Consider the following 27,127-nt stretch of genomic DNA (forward strand, 5'->3'; position numbering starts at 1 on the left):
AAGCTCATCTCAAGTAGATCAGTGAGTAAGTAAACACAAGGAGATGGTGAGTAAGTTACAGAAGCATTACTTATTAGCACTTATCATTGACGTTGCAGCATCGTTACACTTTTCTTTGAGATCAGACTTTTTTATGCTGTTCTCTCTCTGGTCACTGAATTCAGCACCCAAGAAATCATTGGCCACATTCGGAATCAAGTACAAGTGAAGCTTTCCATTATACTCGACCATCAATTTGGCCAAGAAAATTACAGCATATGTGGAGTATTGCTGTTGCAATCTCCTCTTAGCTGTTATAAATGAGCACCTACCTAGAAAAGTCAATATGGGAGCCATTTGATGTTTCAAAGACTACTTGTCTATTGCGAATTTCAGCAATACATCCCTGTAAAAAGATATGGGTTACGATGAGGCACTGGCTTTGTACCAGCAGCCAAACTGACAATTACCCATTTGTCCTCTGAACAACAAAAATTGTGGCGAAGACCTCCCACCCAATGAGCACCTCTTCCATAAATAGTCTGGTCTAGTTGGTTTGACTAGAATCTGGAAAAAAAGGCTGAACCCATACATGTCCCCCAAGTAGTTATATTTTTTTATATACCTGTTTACTTTATGTAATAAATGCATATAAGAACATCTATTTCAGCAGGGTACACTTATGTCACTTAGAGATCCAGCAGACAAATTATTTTTTGCAGGAAGGCTCGCAGTTCGATCAGATTTAAGGTTCCCTATTGACCCAATCATTCAGTATTGTTGGATGTCAGAGTGGTACTACAGTTTTGAAATAATTGGTGGGCAATCAAATGTTTTCCTGAAAGAAACTGCCAGCCAAATCGACCATTTTGTTTTACCTCATTTCTTGTGTCATATGTTCTAGTTTTAGATTCGTTTTTTTTCTCCTGAAAGAGTTGTCTTATGTTACTAGACACATAAAGAATGTGTGTACTAACCAAAGTGAAACCTCTCTGGTGGCTGACAGAAGAATGAGGGCTGTGCAAAGGCATTGGAAATAACTATACGGTCTTGGGGCCATGGGGTTAAAATATATACAGACCATAACGATTATTAGAATTTATAAAAAGGCAAAGCCAAATTATGAGGTGGAAGTACAATTACCCGGGAGATGCTGGTGTGGTACTCCAGGATTCTGACTTGACCTTGAGGGTTTCCATAAATGGGAGATTTTGGCCATCTCCAAAGTAGGAGACATATGGAGACCCTAGGATTGCAGGCATTTGCCGAATTTCAAGGTCAATATGAATTAACCGAGTCTCATTACTACAAATACTTGCAAATCTGGCATACCCTGTCTGTTTACACAGGCTTACTTATTTAAATACTTTAGTTTGGTCAACGATCATCAAAGCAACATATCAATACATTAGAAGGCAAGCATTGAAAATGCAATAGGTCTCGCCTTCGATTAAGTTAAAGCCATTTGCGTTGCTAATGGCATTGTATAGCCAAGCAAATGGCTTTAACTTAATGAAAGGCGAAACCTATTGCATTTTTAATGCTTGTTTATTTAGGATAGGAGGCAGAGACAGCGCTTCGCGTAAAATATAATGTAACACATTGCCACAGGCAAATAAAAGGTAGTGATTGTTAGAGGGCACCGGTGTGGTTAGTGCAGCAGGTAACAGCTGTCTGTGTATGGGGTCTAAGTGCTAACTGATGAAAGAGAAAGCACACTGCCATTATGAAATGTTAGAGTGACTTAAGCATACTGTCATCTGTGCGGTTAACATTCAGGAATGTTCACGTGGTTGCTGGTAAAAATTGAATGGTATTAAAATGCCCATAAAGAAGTTGTGATCACGTTGGTGGTAAAACAACGTGGGAGTGTATGAGCAATGCTGGGGACAACGTACCGTGCAGTACAGTTTTGACAAACATCTGGCAGCATTAAATAGTATCGGTGCGTAGTGACACTTTGCTAATCTAAAAATTATGTTGGGAGTAAACATGATGATGGTAGTAACTTGGATTAGTATCTCTGCCAGTGTGCATGTCCACTCTCAAGCGTGCACTGAAGTCAATTTAATGCTTCATTCAACATACAGTGCAGCACTTTAAGCACTCGCAATGAAGAGTTGGCGTGCAGTAATGTTTAAACTACCAGTAATGGGTCAGGTGGATTATCATTAGGAAGTGCGCCTGTCATGATCGACTGCACCCTTCTTGTGAATGTAAAGTAATATGACCCCAGCCCACCGAGGCCTTTTACCAGATCACTGATGAGCTGCTCCACTAGTCCCACTCCTCGGCTGGTTCTAATCTCGGGTACGGGGTCCTTGGGAAGCTCCGTCCTGCTGATGTCCCGGCTCTCCTCCAGGAGGCTCTTGGCCAGCTCTCCGGGGACGCTCCGGTCGCCTCCGGTGAACCACACAGGAAGACACCGCAGGGGCCCCACATAGGGAACAGAGGTAGAAGTAGAGCCTCTGGAGGAGGGGCACCTGACAGAAGCCACGGGTAAGGCGCTCCATTCACGCTCCAGCTCCAAGTGGCCCTTCTCCTGTTGCCGATGCTCCTATGTCCTTCTCCCCTGCAGGTCTCTCCTCCTCAGAGGTCCCCCTCCAGACTGCCTGATATGTGTTTACATTTCGTCCTCCAGGTTCACCGGAACTCCCGCAGAGAGGAGAGTCGAGACATCTTAACATGAGGCTCAAACCCAGCCTGGGGTCTTCCGAGGTCATGTTTCCCTATCTCACCATAACAGTGATGAAGCCCGCACTGTAGTCCACTCCATAGGAATTACTATATTTACACAGTACCGTAGTAAGGCGAACCAGCGCGGTGAAAGCGTCCCACGCGGCCAATCAATAAAATAAACAAGCGCGGTACCAAAAGTGCAGAGAAAATATAAATAAATAATGTGAGCGTGGTGTCCGTGCCGGGAGCCGCACTAATTAAAATAATAAAAAACCTCCAACTTAATTGCCTACAGTCGCAGCATCCGTGAAAACTTCCAGGTTTTCGCTTCATTATTTCTGCCCTAATTAAAACCAGCACCGCCTCACCCCCACAACCTCCATCTCCGAGGAGTCCCAACGAAATGACGGCACAAACGGGGCGGAAACAGGATACTGAATCCCGCCCCTCCAGGACTCCCTGACCTGCCTCATGGTTCCAAGGCGATATTTCAAGAAATATTGTCGTGATACCGTAAGGCAGGTCATGGAGTCCTCGAGAGGCGGTATCCAGAGCAGACAAATCTGCAAAACAGGAGCTTTTTCCAATGGCAGGCCTCCGTTTCGAGAGGCCTGCCAATGGAAAATAGGGGCGTGGCTTCATGCCGTATTGAAAATCCCTCCTGACAATATCTCTTTGTCTGCTACAGCGCATGCGCTGCTAGCAGGCTTCGACCTAACAACTATACAACAAATAAAACAATTTGATAAAAAGGATATTGTAATAAATATTAAATAAAAACAATTATAGAAGGAAATCAATGTATCATCGAGGTAGTACAAAAGATTTTCACTCAGCGTATAGGAACATATCCTCATCAAAGGGACAAAGCAGAGCCTACACTTTTAGCGTACATGCAGAGTGAATGCCACGTCACAGAAGCAACTATAAGTATCAAACCTCGGGCGACGCCTCAGGTCTTAGCGACCCAGTTATAGAATAGCTATTACATGGGCCTATTCTCCATCATAAGGACAGGAATGTAAGAGAATTTGCACTGGATGAGCCAGATACTCTAAAGAAACTTGGAAATTGAAAAAAAAATGATGTATCTGCCTGATAAATTCTCAAGGCTATCCTGAACTGGCGACCTCCCGGGAATCGACATAAGGAGCTATCCAGTGCTTATGCTGTTTCAGATAATATGGACAAAAACACACTCCTTTTGGAAAATATGGGAGATAAATCCCAATTGGAGTTTCAATTGCTGACTGCACACAAAATATACCAAATTTACAAAACGCTGCTCAATAACGGTCAATCACAGTTAGAAACACTTAAAAATAAATGGATGCAAGATCTGGGAATCCTGGAAGAGGAGGATTGGAGGGAAGCCTGTAAATACCCAAGGGAGGTGGCTGTAGGGACTGGGCTTCGTTTAATGCAACTTAAAATACTACACTATTATACCCGCGCATGCCTGTTTAAAGCTGAGAAGATAAAAGCAGAAAGATACCCGGAGAGGATGCAATAGTACAGGTTTTCAGGTGCACATGCTGTGAGACTGTCTGAGGTTACAACATTTTTGGCCTGGAGCACAGTGCGCAATAGCAAGAGCCATAGACTTAGTGTGGGTATTCAACACCTGAGTGGTATGTTTGGTGATATGGGGAGACCAAACATTCCCAAGGACCCCCTACTACTGTGTAACAGGACCCTTATTGTGGCCAATAGAGATGTGTTAATATTGCGGGGTAGCACTAAAGCTCCTACAGGGGTCCAGTCAGTCCAAACTTTGCACTGGTGAATGCAAGCCAAAGAAGTAGTGTACACAGACAAGGTTGTCTGCTGAAATTTGAAAAGGTATGGGGTCCATGGCATGACAACCGCAGCGCAGACTAATAACTAGCCCCCAGGTGCCTATTGATAAGTGGATACGGCAGGGCTAAGCATCTCTTCTACCTGAACTACATGCGTTATTGATATCATTGGTAATTACAAGTCGATTGCGGTGTAAGAAAATAAGCTGATTTACTGTCTGAAACTATTTGAATGTTATTTTACACATGTATGTTTTGCGCCTCCCTGATATGTATGATGTATGTATAGATGTTGAAGGTAAGCTCTATTACTTTCCTTCTTTGAAGAAAAGTTTTCAGCAATAATATTTTTTCTGTGTCTTTAACAGAAACTAAACATACACTCAAATTAGTGAGGGGGATTCTGCACAACTGGGCACCAAATACTTCAAAGCTCAGTTTAGACTATATGGCAGGAGACAGAAACTGTAATGGTCTTTACACATTAGAATTCCATAAAAAGGGAAAGCACCAAAGGGGTGTGTGCACTGTAATCCTGTTTCTCCAAGTCGCCTACATAAATATCTGAGATTAAATTATGTATCTCTGCCTCTTACAGTTTGGATGGTTGGGCCTTTCCAGTTGGACAAGTAGTTTCATGCTAGAGCCTGGATAAGCAGGTGCAGTTCCTGGCATCACAGAAGTGGCACTAAAGACCGACATCAGATATTATCATTTACTAGTAAAAACAAAAAGTGGAATCTTGGCACTGAGGTAGGTAAAATAGGCCCGGTAACGATGCAATTTGTGAATTGCTCGGCAAAGGCAGCCTCAGTTCACTTTTGGACTAAGTTTGCCTGTGTATAGATGCTTCATCAGGTGCATTTCTACTACTGCGGTTCATCTCTGGGACTTGTGTCTTGCTCATGTTGAACTGTCTGGATTGACTTATTGACGTCTTCGCATCATTTTTGTTTCTGTGATTTGTCAATCAATCATTCAAGGATTTATAAAGCGCAACAAATCCCTGTGAGCATCTCAAGCCGCTGGAGATGCCAACTGCTTTGTGGTGATCTGTCCATTCGAACAGCCAGGCCTTTAGTCCTTTCCTGAATTCCTGGAGCAATGAGGCTGTTCTAAGGTGCAGGAGAAGGCCATTCCAAGCTTTGGCCGCTAGGTAAGTTTCTAAGTTCATGCATAAAAACTCTCACTTTAATAGCTATATTACTCAAATATGATGTGGCGGTGCACGGTCATTTATAGTTAGCACATTTGAAATGAAGCGGCCACAAAATTCCCACTGAAGCACTTTTACTGATAAAAGTATCTAGCGTACAAACGATAATGGGTTAATTGGGTTTCAGCCCAAATCATAATTTGCACATAACCAAGTAAGGTGTTCTGATTTGTTGTGATACTATTAAAATGTTTGTTTCCATCCCACATCAAAACGAAAAAAGCTTTTCCCCCCACCTTCTGGAATAAATATTTTAAAATATTTGTACAGTTAATTTACAAGGTATTTACACGTGTTTTAGAAACAAAACTGACATCATATAGCCTTTCATTGTGCACAGCATTATTGTCAGACAATTCACTTTCCTTTTCTTTCGCTGACGGCAAAGCTAGAGGATTTTTTAAACAGGATCTCCAGAATAAAATAAAAAACAATCTGTAAGAAGACATAAGCTAGTATCTGACCTCTGTCTTTGAAGGCACAGCAAATGTAAAAAAATGTAAAAGGCATCTTTATTGCTCTGTCACTTTCTTCATTATAAGAACATCTGTTCTTTGTCAGCTGGAGTTTCTCACCAGACAGGGCCAGTAGTTTCTAAAAATAGCTCGCCCTGATAACATTTGGCTCGCCATACTCAGTGGGCGAGTATTTCTCAAGGCCAGATGATGGATCATTGGGTACTATGACTGGTCAGGAGTGGGATCTTTCAATCAATCAATCAATCAAAGCATTTGTATAGCACACTACTCACCCGGAGGGTCTGAAGGCGCTGGGGGGGGGGGGGGGGGGGTGTCCGCTACTGTTCGAACAGCCAGGTCTTGAGCTGCTTCCTGAAGGCGAGGTGGTCTTGGGTCAGGAGGAGATGGGTCGGAAGGGAGTTCCAAGTCTTGGCGGCCAGGTAGGAGAAGGACCTTCCTCCTGTGGTGGCTCTTCGGATGCGGGGGACGGCGGCGAGGGCGTGGCTGGTCGATCGAAGCTGGCGTTTGGGAGCGTAGAAGTTGAGGCGGCTGTTGAGGTATCCTGGGCCTTGGTTGTGTAGGGGTTTGTGTGCGTGGGTGAGGAGCCGGAAGGTGATTCTCTTGTTGACCGGGAGCCAGTGCAGGTCTCTCAGGTGTCCGGAGATGTGGCTGCGGCGGGGGATGTCCAGGATGAGTCGTGCTGAGGTGTTCTGGATCCGCTGGAGTCTCTTCTGGAGTTTGGCGGTGGTTCCGGCGTAGAGGGAGTTGCCGTAGTCCAGACGGCTGGTGACGAGGGCCTGGGTGACCGTCTTCCTGGTCTCGGTTGGTATCCATCGGAAGATCTTACGTAGCATGCGCAGGATGCACGCGAATATTGTTGCGGCGGTTGCGCCCTTCCGCATCCTCCGCCCTCTGTTCCAGCAGGTGCACCCTCTGCTGCAGCTCCCCCAGCAAGGCGTCTGCCGCCTTCGACGAAGGTTCCAGCGCGTCGATCCGGGTCTCGGTCTCCTTGACCCGATCCGCCAACTTGCCGTGGTCCGCACGCAATAGGCCCAGGCTCGTGGACACCTGCCCGATGTCATGGTGCAGAGCCTCCCGGGTATCGGCGATCGCCTTCAGGATCTGCTCCAGCTGGCTTGGCGGCAGACCCGCCGCCGGGACAGTGTCCGAAATGGGGCCCCCATCAACCTCCGGCCCCCCAGCAGCCTCAGGGGGGGGTTTTAAGGGGCGTTTCCCCATAGGGGTGGTCGCGTCTCGCCCCCGCAGCAACAGGGTCAGCGTCTTACCCCGAGTCCAACTCGCCAGGCCGCAATCCTCAGGGTCACTCGCCGCACAGCACTTCCTCAGGGTCCGCCGGCCCTCAAAACCAGCCACTCTTCAATGGTTCCTGGGCCCCACTTGTCGCCCTGCTGTCCACCGATCACCAGGAGCCCCCCCGACTGCAGCACTCCTCCAAGTCCGAATGCAAAGTACCAAGCCACCAGCCCAAAATGGCAGCAGGGGCGACCGTGGAAGGTTCCACGTGCGTGAGGGCAGGGGGTAGCGTGCCCGGGCTCCAAGACACAGGTCTCCCAGAACGTCCCTAGTGCCAGGACACTAGTCTTGTCGGCGGCGGCAGAGTCCCTCGACGGGAAATGGCCAGGGTCAGCACAGGAGCGCCCCCCCACAGGATGGTGGCCCAGAATCCGGTCCCGTCCCAATCCTGTTGTCCGGGGCCTACGACACCTCAGCCTTCCGGATCGCACAGGGCCGGTCCGCACGCCAAGCCCGTGCTCCACAATTGGCGCTCAGCGGGGCCCCCCAAGTTCAAGCCGGCAGGGGCAGCGTCGGGCAGTCGCGTCCTCGGCAGGCCACGCGGAGATGGGTCCGAGCCCAATCACGAGCTCCAGCAGCAGGGCCCCCCCGGGCCGAGGGCCGCACCCGGTCTTTACTCCTGCAGGCGCCCCCGTCGGGTCTCCGCAGATGCACCGCTGGAAAGCGGCTCAAGCCTCGCCGCCGCGGCGAGCTCCGAAACCAGGGCTCCGGGTCATGTGGCAGCCGGCGGCCGGCCAGGTACCACTCAGGGTCGGCCTTCGGATCACTGGAGGCCGGGGATGCGGCCGAGCGTCAAGGCCGCAATATGGCCGGCGCCGCCCACCGACCTGCAGGCGTAGCGCGGGCTCCGCGCAGCCGGGGCTCGCTCCCACCGTCTCCGGTCAGGCCCCCAGGAGTGCAGGAGGAGACGCGGGCAAGGACAGGGCGTCAGGGCCACCAGGATCGACAATATCAGGATTAATGGGGGAAGGCCGCTGCGGAGCTCAGCGCTCACACGTCTTCCTCCATCGGCTACCAAGCCACGCCCCCCCTACATGCGTTATTGATATCATTGGTAATTACAAGTCGATTGCGGTGTAAGAAAATAAGCTGATTTATTGTCTGAAACTATTTGAATGTTATTTTACACATGTATGTTTTGCGCCTCCCTGAGATGTATGTATAGATGTTGAAGGTGAGCCCTATTACTTTCCTTCTTTGAAGAAAAGTTTTCAGCAATAATATTTTTTCTGTGTCTTTAACAGAATCTAAACATACACTATAATTAGTGAGGGGGATTCTGCACAACTGGGCACCAAATGCTTCAAAGCTCAGTATAGACTATATGGCAGGAGACAGAAACTGTAATGGTCTTTACACATTAGAATTCCATAAAACGGGAAAGCCCCAAAGGGGTGTGTGCACTGTAATCCTGTTTCTCCAAGTCGCCTACATAAAAATCTGAGATTAAATTATGTATCTCTGCCTCTTACAGTTTGGATGGTTGGGCCTTTCCAGTTGGACAAGTAGTTTCATGCTAGAGCCTGGATAAGCAGGTGCAGTTCCTGGCATCACAGAAGTGGCACTAAAGACTGACTTCAGATATAATCACTTACTACTAAAAACTGATAAAAACAAAAAATGGAATCTTGCCACTGAGGTAGGTAAAATAGGCCCGGTAACGATGTAATTTGTGAATTGCTCGGAAAAGGCATCCTCAGTTCACTTTTGGACTAAGTTTGCCTGTGTATAGATGCTTCATCAGGTGCATTTCTACTACTGCGGTTCATCTCTGGGACTTGTGTCTTGCTCATGTTGAAATGTCTGGATTGACTTATTGACGTCTTCACATCATTTTTGTTTCTGTGATTTGTCAATCAATCATTCAAGGATTTATAAAGCGCAACAAATCCCTGTGAGCATCTCAAGCCGCTGGAGATGCCAACTGCTTTGTGGTGATCTGTCCATTCGAACAGCCAGGCCTTTAGTCCTTTCCTGAATTCCTGGAGCAATGAGGCTGTTCTAAGGTGCAGGAGAAGGCCATTCCAAGCTTTGGCCGCTAGGTAAGTTTCTAAGTTCATGCATAAAAACTCTCACTTTAATAGCTATATTACTCAAATATGATGTGGTGGTGCACGGTCATTTATAGTTAGCACATTTGAAATGAAGCGGCCACAAAATTCCCACTGAAGCACTTTTACTGATAAAAGTATCTAGCGTACAAACGATAATGGGTTAATTGGGTTTCAGCCCAAATCATAATTTGCACATAACCAAGTAAGGTGTTCTGATTTGTTGTGATACTATTAAAATGTTTGTTTCCATCCCACATCAAAACGAAAAAAAGCTTTTCCCCCAACCTTCTGGAATAAATATTTTAAAATATTTGTACAGTTAATTTACAAGGTATTTACACGTGTTTTAGAAACAAAACTGACATCATATAGCCTTTCATTGTGCACAGCATTATTGTCAGACAATTCACTTTCCTTTTCTTTCGCTGACGGCAAAGCTAGAGGATTTTTTAAACAGGATCTCCAGAATAAAATAAAAAACAATCTGTAAGAAGACATAAGCTAGTATCTGACCTCTGTCTTTGAAGGCACAGCAAATGTAAAAAAATGTAAAAGGCATCTTTATTGCTCGGTCACTTTCTTCATTATAAGAACATCTGTTCTTTGTCAGCTGGAGTTTCTCACCAGACAGGGCCAGTAGTTTCTAAAAATAGCTCGCCCTGATAACATTTGGCTCGCCATACTGAGTGGGCGAGTATTTCTCAAGGCAGATGATGGATCAGTGGGTACTATGACTGGTCAGGAGTGGGATCATAATTGACTTCTTTTCAGAAGCTACTTCATCTGGGATCATTGAGGAAAGCTCAGCCTCATTTGTGATTTTGCTCTTTTGATGAAAGGAGCGATTGTTCAGGTACTCAAGACAGAGACACACCTTGGAGCTTACTCCATGGTCTTTCTAGTCCCAAACGCATTTTGGGATTACTGTCTTGTAAATTAATCTTAAGAACTTGAACACATTAATTCAGAATCTTCAATTCAAGATGGACACCTTACAAAGGATTATTCTATAGATCCCTTTTATCACTTCCTGAAACCTTTGGACCTAATGAATTCCTATTTGCACATTCCTATTGCAGAATGCCACCTCAAATTTCCAAGGTTCGTTGTGGGAAATCAACATTTCAAAGTTCTGCACTTCAGTCTCAAATCTGCATTGAAGGTTTTTACAAAGATGACGACTTCATTTGTGTCTTATCTGCATTTACAAGGAAATACCAGTATTTCCGTAGCTGGGTGACTGGTTGCTTCATGCTTCACCAGAGGAAGAAACTACTCAGATTTGAGATTGTAGGAAATCAATCATCACATCTCTAGGGCTTCTCCTGAACATACCGAAATGTCAGCTTCAACCTTCCAAGGAAGTGGCCTTCATCGGAGCATGTTCCAGACCTGAACTAGGGAGGGTCTTTCTCAAAGATAAGAGAATTATGTGCCTCCAATGGTTACCTCTTAAACTGGTGTCTGCTCAGGAGGCTCTGGCCAGGCTGTGGTTAGAGGTCAAAGGTAATGTGTCAGAATATGTTCACTGAGTCCAGTAGTCAAGGCTCTATTTGCTCCATCATCTGTGGTATCGCAGCAAATTATGGTCACCAACTGCTCATTTCTTGGACAAGCTGATTCTGTTATTTCAAGAACTCAGCGAAGGCTTGAGGTAGTGGTTGGAAGAGGAGAATGTGCCCAAATGAATTGCAACAGGAGCCTCAAGTGTAGTTGGCAACAGATACCAGTCGCATTCACTGGGAAGCAAACTTAGACAGTACGACTTGTCAGTTGAAATGCCCAATTCTATAGAGCCAGAAATCATCAATTTAGAAAGACACCAATCTTCAGAGCACTGAAGTTCTTTCATGACCTGGTTGTCCCCAAAAATATTCTGGCTAAAAAGGACAATACTGTTTCAATCTGATAGTTCAATTATCATGCGTTTATTCGAAATGTACCACCTGTTCAGGTGACTTTCGTCTTTTTCTCTCAGGCTGCCTCACGGCTGTCATGTGACCACACACAGGCTCAAGCTGTTGGATTTGTGCTAGCTCTTCTGCACAGAACTGCACCATCTAGGAGGCACTCCGCTATCTTAGTGAGTTGGCCCCACAGCTAAAAAGAAAAGAAGGGATAAGCGCCATGTTACTCAGCCTGATGGTCTAGTTGACAGCCCGCAGATCGCAATTTGGTCACTGCTGATGAGGCTGTGAGGAGGATCCAATGGGACTAACTGGCAGATTCTATTAGAAAACGTCAAGGGAGTTATAGACTCCGGTATCCAACTTCTGGTTGTGGGATTGAGTATTCCTGAAAGGGGAATTTAGAAATTGGCTGCCAATTCTACAACATTAATTCCCATAAAACAGATCAGTCCATATATGGCAGTTAGCCCCGTTATGCATTCCCTATCTTCCCAAACTAATGTTATAAATCCTCCAAGAATATCTTGCAATGACACAATACATGCAATGCAGTACTCCAGTAAGAATGCTGTGCAAGGTAGGCATGTGAATCATATAAGCCGCAGGAAGGACCTCAATCATGAGCCAGATCTTTTTGGGTCTTAAACCTCAGACCAGGCAGGTGCATCGAGGCGCCACGCCCCTGCTTTAACCTTCCCCATGAAGACTGTCCTTAAGTTGTAACAATGGCCCATGTCCAGGCCCTCACACCATCTGGTAGGGAATCTAAACAAGCATTTGCAATGCAATAGGTCTCGCATTAGGAAAGTGTGAGCTACTGGTATTGTAAATGACACATTTTTTTAATATGTGTTGGCTTTGAAAATATATAAATTAATAGCATTGTTATTCACAAAGCCAATAGCTTACACTTTCCTAATGCGAGTCCTATTGGCTATGGCAATGCTTGTTGGTAGCAAGCAAGGACAGTGCTTTTGTGGTGCTGAGTGATGATGTTGTGGTGCTGAGTGATGATGTGGTTGGGCTGAGTGATGTGGTGGTCGTGCCCCTTAGTGATGTGGTGGTGCCCCCGAGTGATGTGGTGGTGTCCCCGAGTGATGTGGTGGTGTCCCCGAGTGATGTGGTGGTGTCCCCGAGTGATGTGGTGGTGTCCCCGAGTGATGTGGTGGTGTCCCCGAGTGATGTGGTGGTGTCCCCGAGTGATGTGGTGGTGTCCACGAGTGTTGTGGTGGTGCCCCTGAGTGATGGAGGGTGGGGGTGGAGATGGGGGGTGGAGGGTGGAGTTTTATTTATTTATTTATTTATTAATGCCATTTGTAGAGCGCGTACAATTACCCTTGGGCGTCTCGGCGCTAAAAAGTGCATTGATGTCTCACCTTGATCAGGAAGTACGGAGATGTGGATCACTGATTGAATAACCATGTTTTCAGTTTTTTTCTGAACTGGAGGAGTGTGGGACTTGCTTTTATATGGTTAGGTAGAGTGTTCCAAAGTCTAGGGGCCGCGATTGAGAAGCGGCGATCGCCCCAGGAAACTGTTCGGCTTCGTTGAACCACTAGTTGGTTAAGAGAAGTGGATCTGAGAGTTCTGGATGGGTTGTAGGGAATCAGTTGATTTTTGAGGAATCGAGGTCCTTGATCCTGTAGGGATTTATATACTGTGCACAGAGATTTAAATTTTACCCTATTGTGGATGGACAGCCAGTGGTAGCTTTTAAGCGTGTCCGAAATAGGTGCAAACTTAGGTTTTTTTGACAGAACGCGAGCAGCAGCATTCTGCACGGTCTGTAGTTTTTTGGTAACTCTGCTCTGAGCATTGAGCAGCAGACCGTTGCAATAGTCTAGCGATGTAAGCACTAGGGAGGTGACTAAGGTTTTTGCTGCTGAGTCTGGTAGATAAGGTGTGATTTTTCTTACCATTCTAAGCTTGAAATGGGCGTTAGCTGCCACCTTGTTTGCATGGGCCATAAAGTTAAGCTGGTCATCGAAAGTAACCCCTAGGTTTCTGACTTTGACCGTGGGGCTGGGGGGTGTGCCCAAGGCCACCAGGTTGCCGACCACGCTGGGGAGAGATTACCGAAGATGACCACCTCCGTTTTATCGGAGTTAAGCTTTAGACAATTCTTTGCCATCCACTCGCCGATAGCAATCATCCCACTTTGGAATCTCTCTGCCACCCTCTGTCCATCGCCCTTTATAGCCAGCACCAACTGAGTGTCATCGGCGTATGAGGTTAGGCCCATCCCATGTGCTTTGATGACACTAGCAAGGTCCGACACATATATATTAAATAGTGTCGGACTTAGGGATGAGCCTTGGGGTACCCCACACGGCAACGACAGATCAGCCGACTGGAAAGGGCCCACTGTGACCGCCTGAGTTCTGTTGGCCAGGAAGGAAGCAAGTAAGTCCCTAGCCGTGAGCGTAATGCCCATCCTCTCGACACGGTCGACCAAGATCTTATGGTCAACCGTGTCGAAAGCAGCTGACAAATCTAGGAGAACTAGCAAAGCAGTTCCTCCTTGATCACGGATGACTCTTATGTCATCAGCTGCTTTAATAAGAGCGGTTTCTGTTCCGTGATGTTTGCGGAAACCGAACTGCGTATCATCTAGCAGATTGTTGTTTTCTATGTAGGCTGATAGCTGCTGGTTCATAGCCTTTTCTATAACCTTAGCTAGAAAAGGGAGGCTTGCTATAGGGCGGTAGTTTTTTAATTCTCCTTTGTCTAAACCAGGCTTCTTAAGCAGAGGCTTGAGTTGGAGGGTGGAGTTGGAGGGTGGAGTTGGATTTGGAGTTGGAGGGTGGAGTTGGAGTTGGAGGGTGAGGGTGGAGTTGGAGGGTGGAGTTGGAGGGTGGAGTTGGAGGGTGGAGTTGGAGGGTGGAGTTGGAGGGTGGAGGTGGAGGGTGTGGAGTTGGAGGGTGGAGTTGGAGGGTGGAGTTGGAGGGTGGAGTTGGAGGGTGGAGTTGGAGGGTGGAGTTGGAGGGTGGAGTTGGAGGGTGGATTTGGAGGGTGGAGTTGGAGGGTGGAGTTGGAGGGTGGAGTTGGAGGGTGGAGTTGGAGGGTGGAGGGTGGAGTTGGAGGGTGGAGTTGGAGGGTGGAGGGTGGAGGGTGGAGTTGGAGGGTGGAGTTGGAGGGTGGAGTTGGAGGGTGGAGTTGGAGGGTGGAGTTGGAGGGTGGAGTTGGTGGAGTTGGAGGGTGGAGTTGGAGGGTGGAGTTGGAGGGTGGATTTGGAGTTGGAGGGTGGATTTGGAGTTGGAGGGTGGATTTGGAGTTGGAGGGTGGATTTGGAGTTGGAGGGTGGAGTTGGAGGGTGGAGTTGGAGGGTGGGGTTGGGGGAGGTGGTGGAGTTGGAGGGTGGAGTTGGTGGAGTTGGAGGGTGGAGTTGGAGGGTGGAGTTGGAGGGTGGAGTTGGAGGGTGGAGTTGGAGGGTGGATTTAGAGGGTGGAGTTGGAGGGTGGATTTGGAGTTGGAGGGTGGATTTGGAGTTGAAGGGTGGATTTGGAGTTGGAGTTGGAGTTGGAGGGTGGAGTTGGAGGGTGGAGTTGGGGGGTGGAGTTGGAGGGTGGGGTTGGAGGGGGGAGGTGGTGTTGGAGGGGGGAGGTGCTGTTGGAGGGTGGAGTTGGAGGGTGAAGTTGGAGGGTGGAGTTGGAGGGTGGAGTTGGAGGGAGGAGTTGGAGGGAGGAGTTGGAGGGTGGAGTTGGAGGGTGGAATTGGAGGGTGGAATTGGAGGGTGGAATTGGTGTTGGAGGGTGGAGTTGGTGTTGGAGGGTGGAGTTGGAGGGTGGAGTTGGAGTTGGAGGGTGGAGTTGGAGTGAGGGGCTGCCTAATGCAGCCCCTGGTGATCCGGAGAGATGACACAGGATAGGGAAGAGAGGGCGGGCAGGGCCTGAGTCCTTGTTGCGGACGACCAGCTTTGGGGTCAGAGCTGAGATGAGAAGGGTAGCCAGCCAGGCATGAGAGTTGTAAAAAAAAAAAAAAAATCGCGGGGGACCGTGTTTCATAAAAGAGAGGGCGGGCAGGGCCTGAGTCCTTGTTGCGAACAACCAGCTTTGGGGTCAGAGCTGAGATGAGAAGGGCAGCCAGGCATGAGAGTTGTAAAAAAAAAAAAATCGCGGGGGACCGTGTTTTAATAAAGAAAACAGGGCGCACGCCTCCTGCTGTGGGCTGACATGGCAGTGTGCAGCGGCAAAAAGCATCAATTAAAACAACAAGATTAAGTAAAGCATGTCAAATGTAAGCAGGAACAACATGGTTACCTTAACACACTGGCAGCTAGCAATATTACAATGAATGACAAACTGGTGGTGGAGGGAGGGCACCCCACGGGGAGATACATGTAAAAGGGTGAAGGATAAACTAGAAAGGGGGTTGGGGACAAGGTGGAAGTGAAGACAGCGCAGTTTTAGAACATGATGTAATCGGCGCGTGTCCTGCCAAAGACAGAGGTCAGAGACCAAAATGCGGAACACGCACACAATATAAAACAAGCTCTCGGCATTGCTGTGGGGGGGGGGGAGCGGCAGCCTTTGAAGTCTGATGCGAGGCACAGACAAATGGTGGTGCGCGATGTGTACGCAGGGGGGGAGCGGCAGCCTTTGAAGTCTGATGCGAGGCACAGACAAATGGTGGTGTGTTATGTGGCTGGCGTGCACGCGCCTATCTCACATGAACTGTATGGGATCCGCAGCCGTTTTGGTAGACTTTTCTTTTCCACTTACTATAATTCTCTCCAGCAATGCGCAAGAGCATTGGCAGGCGAGACCTAAAAAGCACTTTAAAAATATGGTGTGTTAATGCATCAGCAAACATACTGGCTTTCATATTATAGAGTAGAACACCATTTTATTTGTGAGAAGACTAGATCTGGTGGGCCAGCTAATAAACACCTCAAAGGAACTTTGTTGTTATTAATTAAATCATGGGGATCTTGATAAGCACATGCTAATTTTAGTGGCTGGGAACAAGGCATTATTTTGTTTACATTTTATATCATGGTTCATGAATATGAACGTAAAGTTTAGGAGACCAGAGAAGATAGCTATAGTGATCACATTCCTATTTTACTAGGTCTCAGCATACCAGTTAGTACTAAAGTTACATCAGATTAGAGGATTACCTGTCTGACCATAAGGGACAAGGGATTAAGGCTTAGGTGGTGGAAGGTTCACATTCCTACCCTGTTTACCCGCCACTATCACACTCTTTCTAGACCTTGGTAACAAAAAAATCAACCAAATGCTCAAGTTGTCGACCCTTTGTTATACTGGGCCAATACATAAGTAAATCACTTTTATTCCCGGTTAAAATTAACACTTACACTTAGCCTAGCTGGTTTAACAGGGAATGTAGGTAGGCTAATAGACATCTGAGTTTGGACATAAATAGAACTACGGGAGCTGAGGCAGAAATAGCCAGAGCAAGAGTGGAGTATTAATTGCCCATTACAAATATAACATAGCCATTAGAGAGAAATGTGTAAAGACTTAGTGGGCACCTATGGAAATAAAGATACTAGAAGATTGTCAATTCAAACGGAACCACTGCAGTTCAGTCTGATGGTTTAGAATCTACGATTAATTCTGATATGTGGGTGGAGCATTTCAGATCCACTTACTGTCCTGGAATTTTGTATCCAACCACAAGAATGGGTGTTTCATTTCAGTAGGCTGTACTCATGTAGCAATTCTTTGGGGCATGAAAACGGAGGCCTTATTGCCAAGGGTGATCTAGATAACTCTAGTGCCCTTGAGTTGTCACTAAACAAAACTATTGCTGTGATTAACTCATTTATTGACGCTAGAGTTCTGTGTCCGAATAGGATCCCTAATGATTTATACAAGGCAAACCCGGAAAGGTTGGGCCCTTATATCAAATATTGTGTCAAATGCTATACTCTAATTACTAATATACTAATTTAGCGGAGATTATTCCAATCTTCAAGAAGGGGGATAAAGCCAACCCTGGGAATCACATGCCCATTAGCCTAATCTACTTCTTGCAAAAGATTTTTTGTAAACAGGTACACTTCACAGCTTCAGGAGTGGATCACTGAAGATTTCCTGTCTTATTTACAAGCAGGCTTTAGAGCCAATGTAAGTACCTTCGACCAGGTCTCCCGCTTTATTCGCATTTTTTGGAAGGCGGTTGAAATTAAAAGGGGCAAACTTTATGTTGCCTTTGTTGATTTAGGAACTGCTTTTATTTTGGTCCGTAGGGGCAAACTCTAGAGAGTGCTGAAAACCATAGGTTTATCTGCAATCTATTGGATATATTTGTGAGGCTACATCCGGACAATCAAGCCCAAGTCAGATATGCAACTGACTGAGCTCATCAGGGTAAACCGTGGAGTCAGGTAAGGGTGTGTCCTTGCCCCCATACTGTTCTCATTATATATTAACGGGGTGCTGGACTATTTGAACAGGGATGGGTATGACGCGCCAAAAGTTGGGGGAGCAGGGTGCCGGCTCTCAATTTCACAGCTGACACCATACTGATATCAAAGTCACCCCAGGGGCATCAAAAGTTATTAAATAACTTTAACTCCTTCTGTAACGAGTAGGGTTGGAGTTTAATAGATCCAAGACAAAATATATGTTTTTTTACCAATCGGGAAAGGATGCAATTTAAGAGACGCATGTTAGAGGGCAAAACCCCTATTGATTTGTTACCCAACTTTGATTATTAAGGGGTAAGATTTAACCCCATTTTGAACTGGGTCCAACAACTTGAGAAGACCCATGTGTCTTGAATCCATCAGACTACAAGCATAGCTAAGATCCACAGACAGATATCATCAACAAGGGTGGCTCCAGCCCTAGAGATCTACAACACCAAGGCCTTGGGGGCAGGCAGTATTCTATGGGGCTGAACTGTGGGGATGTGCAAATATTAATACTATATTAACAGCCGAGCATAGGTTTATTAGATCCTTACGGAACCTCCCCATGAGCGGGTCTATTTGGAATTTGCACGAAATTGAAAGTAGATTCCTAACCTTTTAATACCGGTTGTGGTCCACCCAAGCTCTTGAACCCTGTTGGGTGGGCCTAAGAGATCTGATGATATCCCAATGTGCTGCAGAAATCCCTTGGTTGAGACCCATCAAGGCACTCTTAGTGAATGTGGGGTTGGAAATATATTGGACTTCCACAGAGAAGATGTGCTTGATCCTGAGAGCCAAGGACAAAGAAATTTATTGAGAACTCACAGCTGTGGAAACCATGATAAGGTGCAAGGAATCACTTTCTCTAGATTTTAGAGATATTAAACCTTGCCCACTGTACGAACCAACCAGTGATGAAAGTGTCCCGTCTCTTGCACGGAAATTGTATCTCCAATTCAGATACAGAACGTTACCAACCAAAAGGTGTTGTAGTAAATGAAGAATGTATCAGATGATTTGTTTCCTGCATATTTATATGTCCAGAATCATTGATTCATACTTAATTGTTTTGCTTTGCTACTCCAACCTAAGGGCAAAATGGATTTGCCCCCTTTGTAGGAATATTGGCACTAGGTAGCACTTAGAAGCCTTTAGAATACTCAGTTCTGATGCAAGTAGAGTAGCGGTCTTAGGTGTGGCTAAATACTTGATGGCCTTCTAGATTAGGCGCTCAAGGTACACTCTGGGAAAGTGAATAATTGATGTGGGCATTTTAAACTTTCAAGTTCTCCTTTTTAGTTTATCAATTATTTTGAGGTGCTCTTGTGGAAGTTACCCTCTATAGAGGGAACCAAATGTAGATTGTTACTATCAGAGCTGGTCCTCTATAATTGTTTACTGTTAGGCAGGTGCTTATTATATCCTAATAGTAGGATGGATGTATTACCGGGCTCTGAGTAAAAGATGCAATTGAATGATTATTTTATATTGAAGAAAATGTTGACGGTTGTTTTTCTTGTTTTCTTTGTGGCTGTAATATACAAAAAGAATTGGGGATTGCGAACCCTGATGTTTCCTTCCCCAATTTACTACGCGAACTAAGCTGAAACCAATTTTTTTCTTGACTTATTTTATTATATGTCGATATTGGTTAATTTGGTGATATATTTAGTCTGATTGAATAGTGTGTGGTTGATTGTCACAAGGTTTAATAGCACAGGTCACTTTAACTGAAATTGTATATAGCACATTGCTGCTGCCGGAATGGCCTTTCTCATCAAATTGTTTTCTTAGCTAAAATTGTACAGGTCCTTTTTGGGGATTTTGGCGGTGCGCTTACCAAACCCACAATCTCAAAAAATACATGGATTGGGCCCAGGATCTGTCACAGTTACTATAAATATATTCTGCAGCTTACATGATTTGATTTGGTGTGGCTGCCTTGAGACTCTTTGTGTTGTATATATATTTATTTGTGATCTTGTTTTAACATAATCGTATGTACAAGTAATATTTATTTAAATGTGATGTACTTTTCTGATCTGTGATTGAAATAAAGTTTATGATGATGATGATGGTATAGTTAAGGAGGGCACATTGGCAGGACTCTTTCGGCTTCTCCCCTTAGATATTTGATTTGAGCTTCATGAAGTTGTTACAGTTATCACCCTAAGTCCATCTTGCAAGGCCCCTAGTCCAGATGAGGTCTCATTGGATCTCTATAACGAGAATTCTGGGCTTTGTGCCACGTTATTTACAAGTATTTTAAATGCAGCTGTTACTTCAGAACTACCAAATTCTTGGCATACAGCTGTTATTGTCCCTGTTTAAAAAAGGGTAACAGACAAGATACCTGTTACTACAGGCCAATCTCCATGCTAAATTCAATTGTCAAAATAGTTGGCTGTGTAATTTTGCATTGGATAGTCGCATGGATCAATAGCTGCAAAGTCTTAACGTGGCTTCAGGGAAGGGCTCGGTACATAGGAGCAGTGTTTAAAATTATACGCGATTATCAATAAGTATAAAGTAGCCAACAGGGGGTACTTTATCTCGCCTTTATGGAACAGTAGCGCCTTTGACCAGGATAACTGGTCAAAGCTTTAGAGTATCCTATCAGTTATGGGTTTGGCCAAGGACTTAATGGACTTTCTTCGGGCCTTGCGTTCTGGGGTCTCTGCATTGGTAAGGTATGGTATGGCATAGTATAGAGTTGGCATGTACTGAGCTTGTTAGACTGGAGCGGGGTGTGTAGCAAGCCTGTGTCTTGGCCCATACTTTGTTTCTTTTATATATAAAAGGTTTAAATGCCTTCCTGCATTTAACAGGAAAGGATATACTAACGGTTGGCTCCAACACCGTCCCTACCTTACTTAATGCAGGTGACAATGTTTTGTAGTTACAAACTCCTAATGGCTTGAAGGGTCTTATAGATAATTTTGTCAAATGTATTGGAAACCTGGACCTTGAAACAAACACGTCTAATTATATGGTGTATGGCCCAAAATTAAATAAGATGAGATCAATTTTCATCTAGAGTACGCATATATATATAGAAGGTCAACCATTTTTAACGCCAAGAGGTCACGTTTGACTCATTAGACTCTTGGTCATCCTGTCTCGCAAATAGGTGCCTCAGATTCAATCATTTTGTCGTGGTTTTGTTTAATTTAGCTAAGAGCACTGCCTTATGAGCCCTATAGGAAATATAATCTTAGCCCTATTAGAAATATAAAGGTAGAAGGGTCTACCTATTTTGATCCATGGAGCAATTATTTGAAGATTCTGAGCTTTTAAACAGCTACAGTTAGAAGAAAATAGCTTTTGCAGGCATTTATTAGGTCTGTCTGGCCCTATAGCCCTCATAATTTCCTCTATGAGGAATTAGACCTCACTTACGCAGACGATTATATAAAATTAGCACCGATCTTTCAATGGATGTCCATATGGAGAAAAAAGCATGCCACCTTTGATAGAGAGATCATTGCAGACTGCCTTCCATGTCATATGGTTCATAAGATTCCTTGGCTCAGACACATAAAGCGGATTGCTGAAACCATCGGCAGACCGGAATTGTTTAAGCAGAGGCGTAAAAAAGGCCCCCGCAGCCCCAGTGGTGTGGGGGCCCAAAGCTTCGAGGAGCCACCTTAGCACAATACTCTGGCTGTAGAGCTCCTGATTGAGTCCAGAGTGGGCCCCTTCACGTACCTTGCGCCGGAGCCTCAAGCTTCATTGCACCAGAGTGTTTATATTGTCCGAACAGTTTACCAAGTGTGAAAGGCAAAGGGGAAAAAGATGGGCATGACTTTTATAAATGTGAATAGAAAGGAGAAAGAACTTTAAAAACTAATCTTACAAGAATATGCCGTTTTAAAAAACTGCTGCCACAGAGCCCGACCTGGCCTTAGTTTAAAACTACTGGGAAAGATCACTGTTGATCAGATTTTGCTTGGGTAGCATAAGAACTCAACTTTGTTTTCCCTTAGACCAATAAGACTATTTAACAATATTGACCTGCCCTTGTGATGAACTTCTGTTATGACCTTGATCCACTTTGCTTTCTTTTGTAAATGTTATCTATTTGTTAAGCGACACTATTTATGACCAGTACTTAAAGTACATGGATTCTATAAGTGCTAACCTGCTTTTTACTTTATGTGGATATTGGGTAATCCCACAGTCTGCTATTTTGTGTGTAGCTTTTTAAAATTATTTCAACCTGATGCCTTCCTGAATGGCCATAGTTCAGTCATTTCACATGAGAATTGCTCGATGAGGGGGGCTAACAACAACTATTTTGTTTCAATATATAATAGCACAGATTCCTGAGAGAATAATTAACAGACGGTGATATTGCCTACTAATTGGTATTCACGTATTCAAGCACAGGAGGAACGGACGATGCACCAGAATTGGTAGTCACACATCCCGAAATCAGGTACATTAACCCAGTAAACTCAATATCCTCAGACAAGTATGTGCGCATCCTCAAACATTTGTAGCATTCTCCCGATGAGAAGACTGCAAAAAGGACCTTTGGTCAATAGGCAGGAGCATCTTTCTGTTAATGGAATTACAAATATTTCATGAGCTCTTTGCCGATTCATTACCTGATTTTTGGGAGAATCGGCAAAAAAGGCCGAAGGCTTCAACTAACTGTGAAAAATGGCTCTGGATTTATTTTTATTGAAATCTGTAGAAGCTACTTTTTAGTTGTCAAATCACCAATTTCCCTTGTTAACGACTCCTGTCAGTATACTATAAACATTTTCAAAATGTACAGTTTATTGCTCTGTTTTCTTATATTGCATCTATGGACTGCTCTGCCCATTGTTTGAAGTGTTAGCTCTGCCTCCTTGAATTGGAATATTAGCCCCCAAATCTCCCCTCTCCCCAAGTTTAGGTCTAGTTGCACGCACCTCATTAGAACATGACAAGAGATGGACTAGGAGTAATGAATATTATCGGTAAGTGACAGAGTCATTCCTTTCTTACCTCAATCCAATAGAAACCGTGTATTTATAACGAAGCAAAAGCATTGTCTGTGTCAGCGATCATTTTGTGCTTAAATACCGTCACACTTATTGTGTGCACAGTGCAAGTACGCAAGTCATTTTACCTGTCCAGATCACGACCCTTTGAAAAAGCCCCAGTACTGCTCTAATGTTGTTAGGACAAGCTACATCACTTTCACTTCCTTCTCACAGACAGTTTAAAAATGCCGCCTTTGCGGAAGTATTCAGTGTGCAAAACGCACTTCCCTCTCCTCACCTCTAAGGTCTCGCTGATACTCCTCCAAGGATTGCTCCGTGTCTGAATCCCAGGACTCCATCAAGGTTGTTTCCTTATGTTATGTTAAACTGCCAACTGTAAATCCTTCAAATCTCCAGCTTTGCTATCACTGTCTTTCCAGCCACACATAAAAAATGCATGGCGGGTGTTGTAGTCTCTGCTCCCGTCTCATTTCCGAGCAAGTGACGCCACGTTGCTAGTACTTAGACTAACATTCCCAGTAGCCACTGGGCAAGGGTAGCGGCCATGGAACGCAAACAAATGTTGCTGTGAAGTTGCCAGGGCTGCTTGCCTAAACAAGCTCAACTAGCCTTGAAAATAAGCCCAAAGCAAGCTCAACCTCTCTCAAAGAAGCCACGAACAAAGAAATCCACGAATAACGAACACCGACTAATGTTGCAGTCTCCCACAAGTTATATAAAACGAAACAATGGATTGTAGTTTATTGAAAGTGTTACAATTTGCAGATATCATTTTTGGTTGATATGGCATAAGAAGGGAGTGTGTGGGCGGGCCCGAGCTGATGTGGGCGGACCCGAGCTGATGTGTGCTGACTGTGCTGGGGATGGGGCCTCAGTGACAGCCTCGCACAAAGTATTTTGGAGATCTGCAGATTGAATTTCTTAAAAATTATGGGAATTGTGATAAAGTATATGGGAAACTCGTTATTTTATTTATGAAAGCTCATTTTGTTAATCCGATCACTGCAGATGGGCCTCCTGAATAGCGTGCTTCAACATCCCATCAAGGGTAACAAGCGCTATATAAATACAAACCTTTTTTCCTCTTCTATCCTTCTGCTATCATTCCAAATCCAAATAACTCACTAACCTATCCACCACTTAAAATGTACTTGCATGTTTCACTATACTAATTCAACACTAATCCTCTATGGGTCCCGGAGTAGCGGGCTACTCGCCGAAAAAGCGCTTAGACGCCTCGTCAGTGGTAGTAAGCGTATGTAAATGCAATTACAATACAATACAATACAGTTACAGAACTGAATTGTGGTTGGTGCACTTGGGGTATTGTATTGTATTTTATTGTAATTGAATTTATATAGAACTTACTACCCCTGACGAGGTGTCAAAGCGCTTTTTTGGCGAGTAGCAAGCTACTCCGGGACCATTGAGGATTAGTGTTGAATTAATATGGTGAAATATGAACGTAATTTCAGTGGTGGATATTAGTCAGTTATTTGGAGTGAGAAGGAAAGCGGAGGGATAAAAGGGGAAGAAAGGTGTGCATTCTTATAGCACTTGTTACCCTTGATGGGTGTTGAAGCGCTTTTCTGGCGAGTAGCACTCCGGAACCCATAAAGGATTAGTGTTGAAAATTAGTATAGTAAATATGAAGTTATTTGAGTAGTGGGTATGTTATTCAGTTATTTGGATAGAGAAGGGTAGGTGGCGGGATAGAAGAGGGAAAGAGGTTTGTATTTATATAGCGCTTGCTACCCCTGATGGGGTTTTGAAGTGCAAGTAGCACGCTACTCTGGAACCCATAAGTATTAGTGTTGAATTAGTATGGTGAAACATGAAAGTAATTTTAGAGGTGGATATGTTAGTCAGTTATTTGGATTGAGAAGGGTTGGGGAGGGGTAGAAAAGGGAAAAGCTTTGCATTTATATAGTGTTTGTAACCCTGATGGGGTGTTGAGACGCTTTATTGGCAAGTAGAATGCTACTCTGGAACCCATAAAGGATTAGCGGTGAATTAGTATAGTTGAATATGAAATTTGAGAAGTGAACATGTTAGTCTGTTAATTTTGATTGAAAAGGATAGTGGAGGTATACAAGAGTGAAGGATTTTTTTTAAGGTCTTAGGAGTAGGAGGAGGCTTTTGGATGAGTAAAAAGGAGTTTTAGAGGGGATGAATCAGAGGGAAGAGTTTAGAAAGGTTTGTTTTAGGGGATTGCTATAGTAAAAGAGGTGTCAGATGATGCAAGGAGGGGTAGAGTAGGAGAGAGTGTAGAAAGGGTTACTTTGGGGATCATAGTAGTGGTATGGGGTTTGGAGAGAGTAGATGTAAAGGATATATTGATAAATGTATAGGATGAGAGATAGGGTAGTGCATTGGAAAGAGTAGTAGAAAGAAGTTTGAGATGAGTCAGAAGGTTAGGCTAGAAGATATATTGAGAGAAGTATAGGTTGAGAAATAGGGTAGTGAATTGGAAATGCTAAATTAGAAGAAAGTGATAAATATATAGATCCAGGAGTACAATGAACGTATATAGATACATAAAGGAGGTAAGTGTATGTAGATTAAAGATATTGATAGAGGCACAGGATGAGAAATAGGATAGTGCATTGGATATGCATTGGATATGCTTTTTCAGGAGAAAAGTAAGAGACACACAGATCCAAGTACATGGAAGGTACATAGATGCACAATGGAAGTAAGTACATGTAGACCAAAGATGATTTTTATTTATTATTATTTTTTTTCTCTCAACAACATAATTATTCTACATGTTTATACAAAGCAATACACAAAGATAGGTACATATCTATAGCGAAAACAAATGCTTATATACAGAGGGATATGCAGTAAATCTCTGTTTGCGTATGGTGATTATGTGGGGAAGAGCCAATTCTTAGTAGAGTAGTTTTCTGAAGGTAAGGTGGTTGTCGGTAGATCTTATGTTGGGGGGTAAAGAGTTCCATAGTTTGGCTGCTTGAACAGAGAAGGATGTGCCACCCATGTTTTTAGGTTTCGCCTGGCGTTTACTGTGCAAGCAGTATCGCGCAGGCGAAAACTTTTGTAAACAAGTATGGAGCTTTCTCCCGCCTCTGTCTTCCATTGGCTAGCTCTATAAATGGAGGCTAGCCATTGGAAGACAGATCTGCCCGTCATTGCCGGAGCAGATTCGTGGGCGTTCTCGCGATTTTTACTCATCCCGCCCCCTTGCGATCGTCTTTTTGGAAGTGCCTTTAGCCGGAGTGGTCGGCGAGATTTACGTTGCCAGGAAGTTGTTGTTATTTCCGATCAGGTAAGCAGCATTTTGTTTATAATTTTGCTCCTTGCTCTTGTCTATGTTTTGTTGTCTAATGCTTGTTTTTGTTCCTTTTACAGGTCCCCCCCGGCCCGTGGCCGTTCCGTGCAGCGTCGTGCAAGAAGTGTTTTGCCCGGTACGTATGCAGCTGTTTGCGGGTCTCAGGTAAGCCATCTTGCCTCTGTTTGTTGTCTAATGCTTGTTTTTGTTCCTTTTACAGATCCCCCCCCGGCCCGTGGCCGTTCCGTGCAGCGTCGTGCAAGGAGTGTTTTGCCGGTATGTATGCAGCACTTTCTGAGTCTCGGGTAAGCCATCTTGTCTCTGTTTTGTTGTCTAATGCTTGTTTTTGTTCCTTTTACAGGTCCCCCCCCGGCCCGTGGCCGTTCCGTGCAGCGTCGTGCAAGGAGTGTTTTGCCCGGTATGTATGCAGCTGTTTGCGGGTCTCAGGTAAGCCACCTTGTCTCTGTTTGTTGTCTAATGCTTGTTTTTGTTCCTTTTACAGATCCCCCCCCCCCGGCCCGTGGCCGTTCCGTGCAGCGTCGTGCAAGGAGTGTTTTGCCCGGTATGTATACAGCTGTTTGCGGGTCTCAGGTAAGCCATCTTGTCTCTGTTTTGTTGTCTAATGCTTGTTTTTGTTCCTTTTACAGGTCCCCCCCGGCCCGTGGCCGTTCCGTGCAGCATCGTGCAAGGAGTGTTTTGCCCGGTATGTATACAGCTGTTTGCGGGTCTCAGGTAAGCCATCTTGTCTCTGTTTGTTGTCTAATGCTTGTTTTTGTTCCTTTTACAGATCCCCCCCGGCCCGTGGCCGTTCCGTGCAGCGTCGTGCAAGGAGTGTTTTGCCCGGTATGTATGCAGCTGTTTGCGGGTCTCAGGTAAGCCATCTTGTCTCTGTTTTGTTGTCTAATGCTTGTTTTTGTTCCTTTTACAGGTGGCCCCCGGCCCGTGGCCGTTCCATGCAGCGTCGTGCAAGGAGTGTTTTGCCCGGTATGTATGCAGCACTTTGCGGGTCTCGGGTAAGCCATCTTGTCTCTGTTTTGTTGTCTAATG

General features: G+C 44.9%; 1 protein-coding gene across 1 annotated transcript in view; it reads right to left on the minus strand.

The window, feature by feature from the left end:
* SDCCAG8 (SHH signaling and ciliogenesis regulator SDCCAG8) overlaps nucleotides 1–23,229 on the minus strand; it is a 1,463,224-nt gene extending 1,439,995 nt beyond the window's left edge. Inside the window, exon 1 of the mRNA XM_078648583.1 lies at nucleotides 23,066–23,229. Coding sequence (XP_078504709.1) covers nucleotides 23,066–23,126 — 61 coding nt within the window. The 5' untranslated portion in view covers nucleotides 23,127–23,229. The remainder of the gene's footprint in view (nucleotides 1–23,065) is intronic.
* Nucleotides 23,230–27,127: the final 3,898 nt, after the last annotated feature.

Source organism: Lissotriton helveticus, chromosome 6, assembly GCF_964261635.1.
Source record: "Lissotriton helveticus chromosome 6, aLisHel1.1, whole genome shotgun sequence".
Lineage (NCBI taxonomy): Eukaryota > Metazoa > Chordata > Amphibia > Caudata > Salamandridae > Lissotriton > Lissotriton helveticus.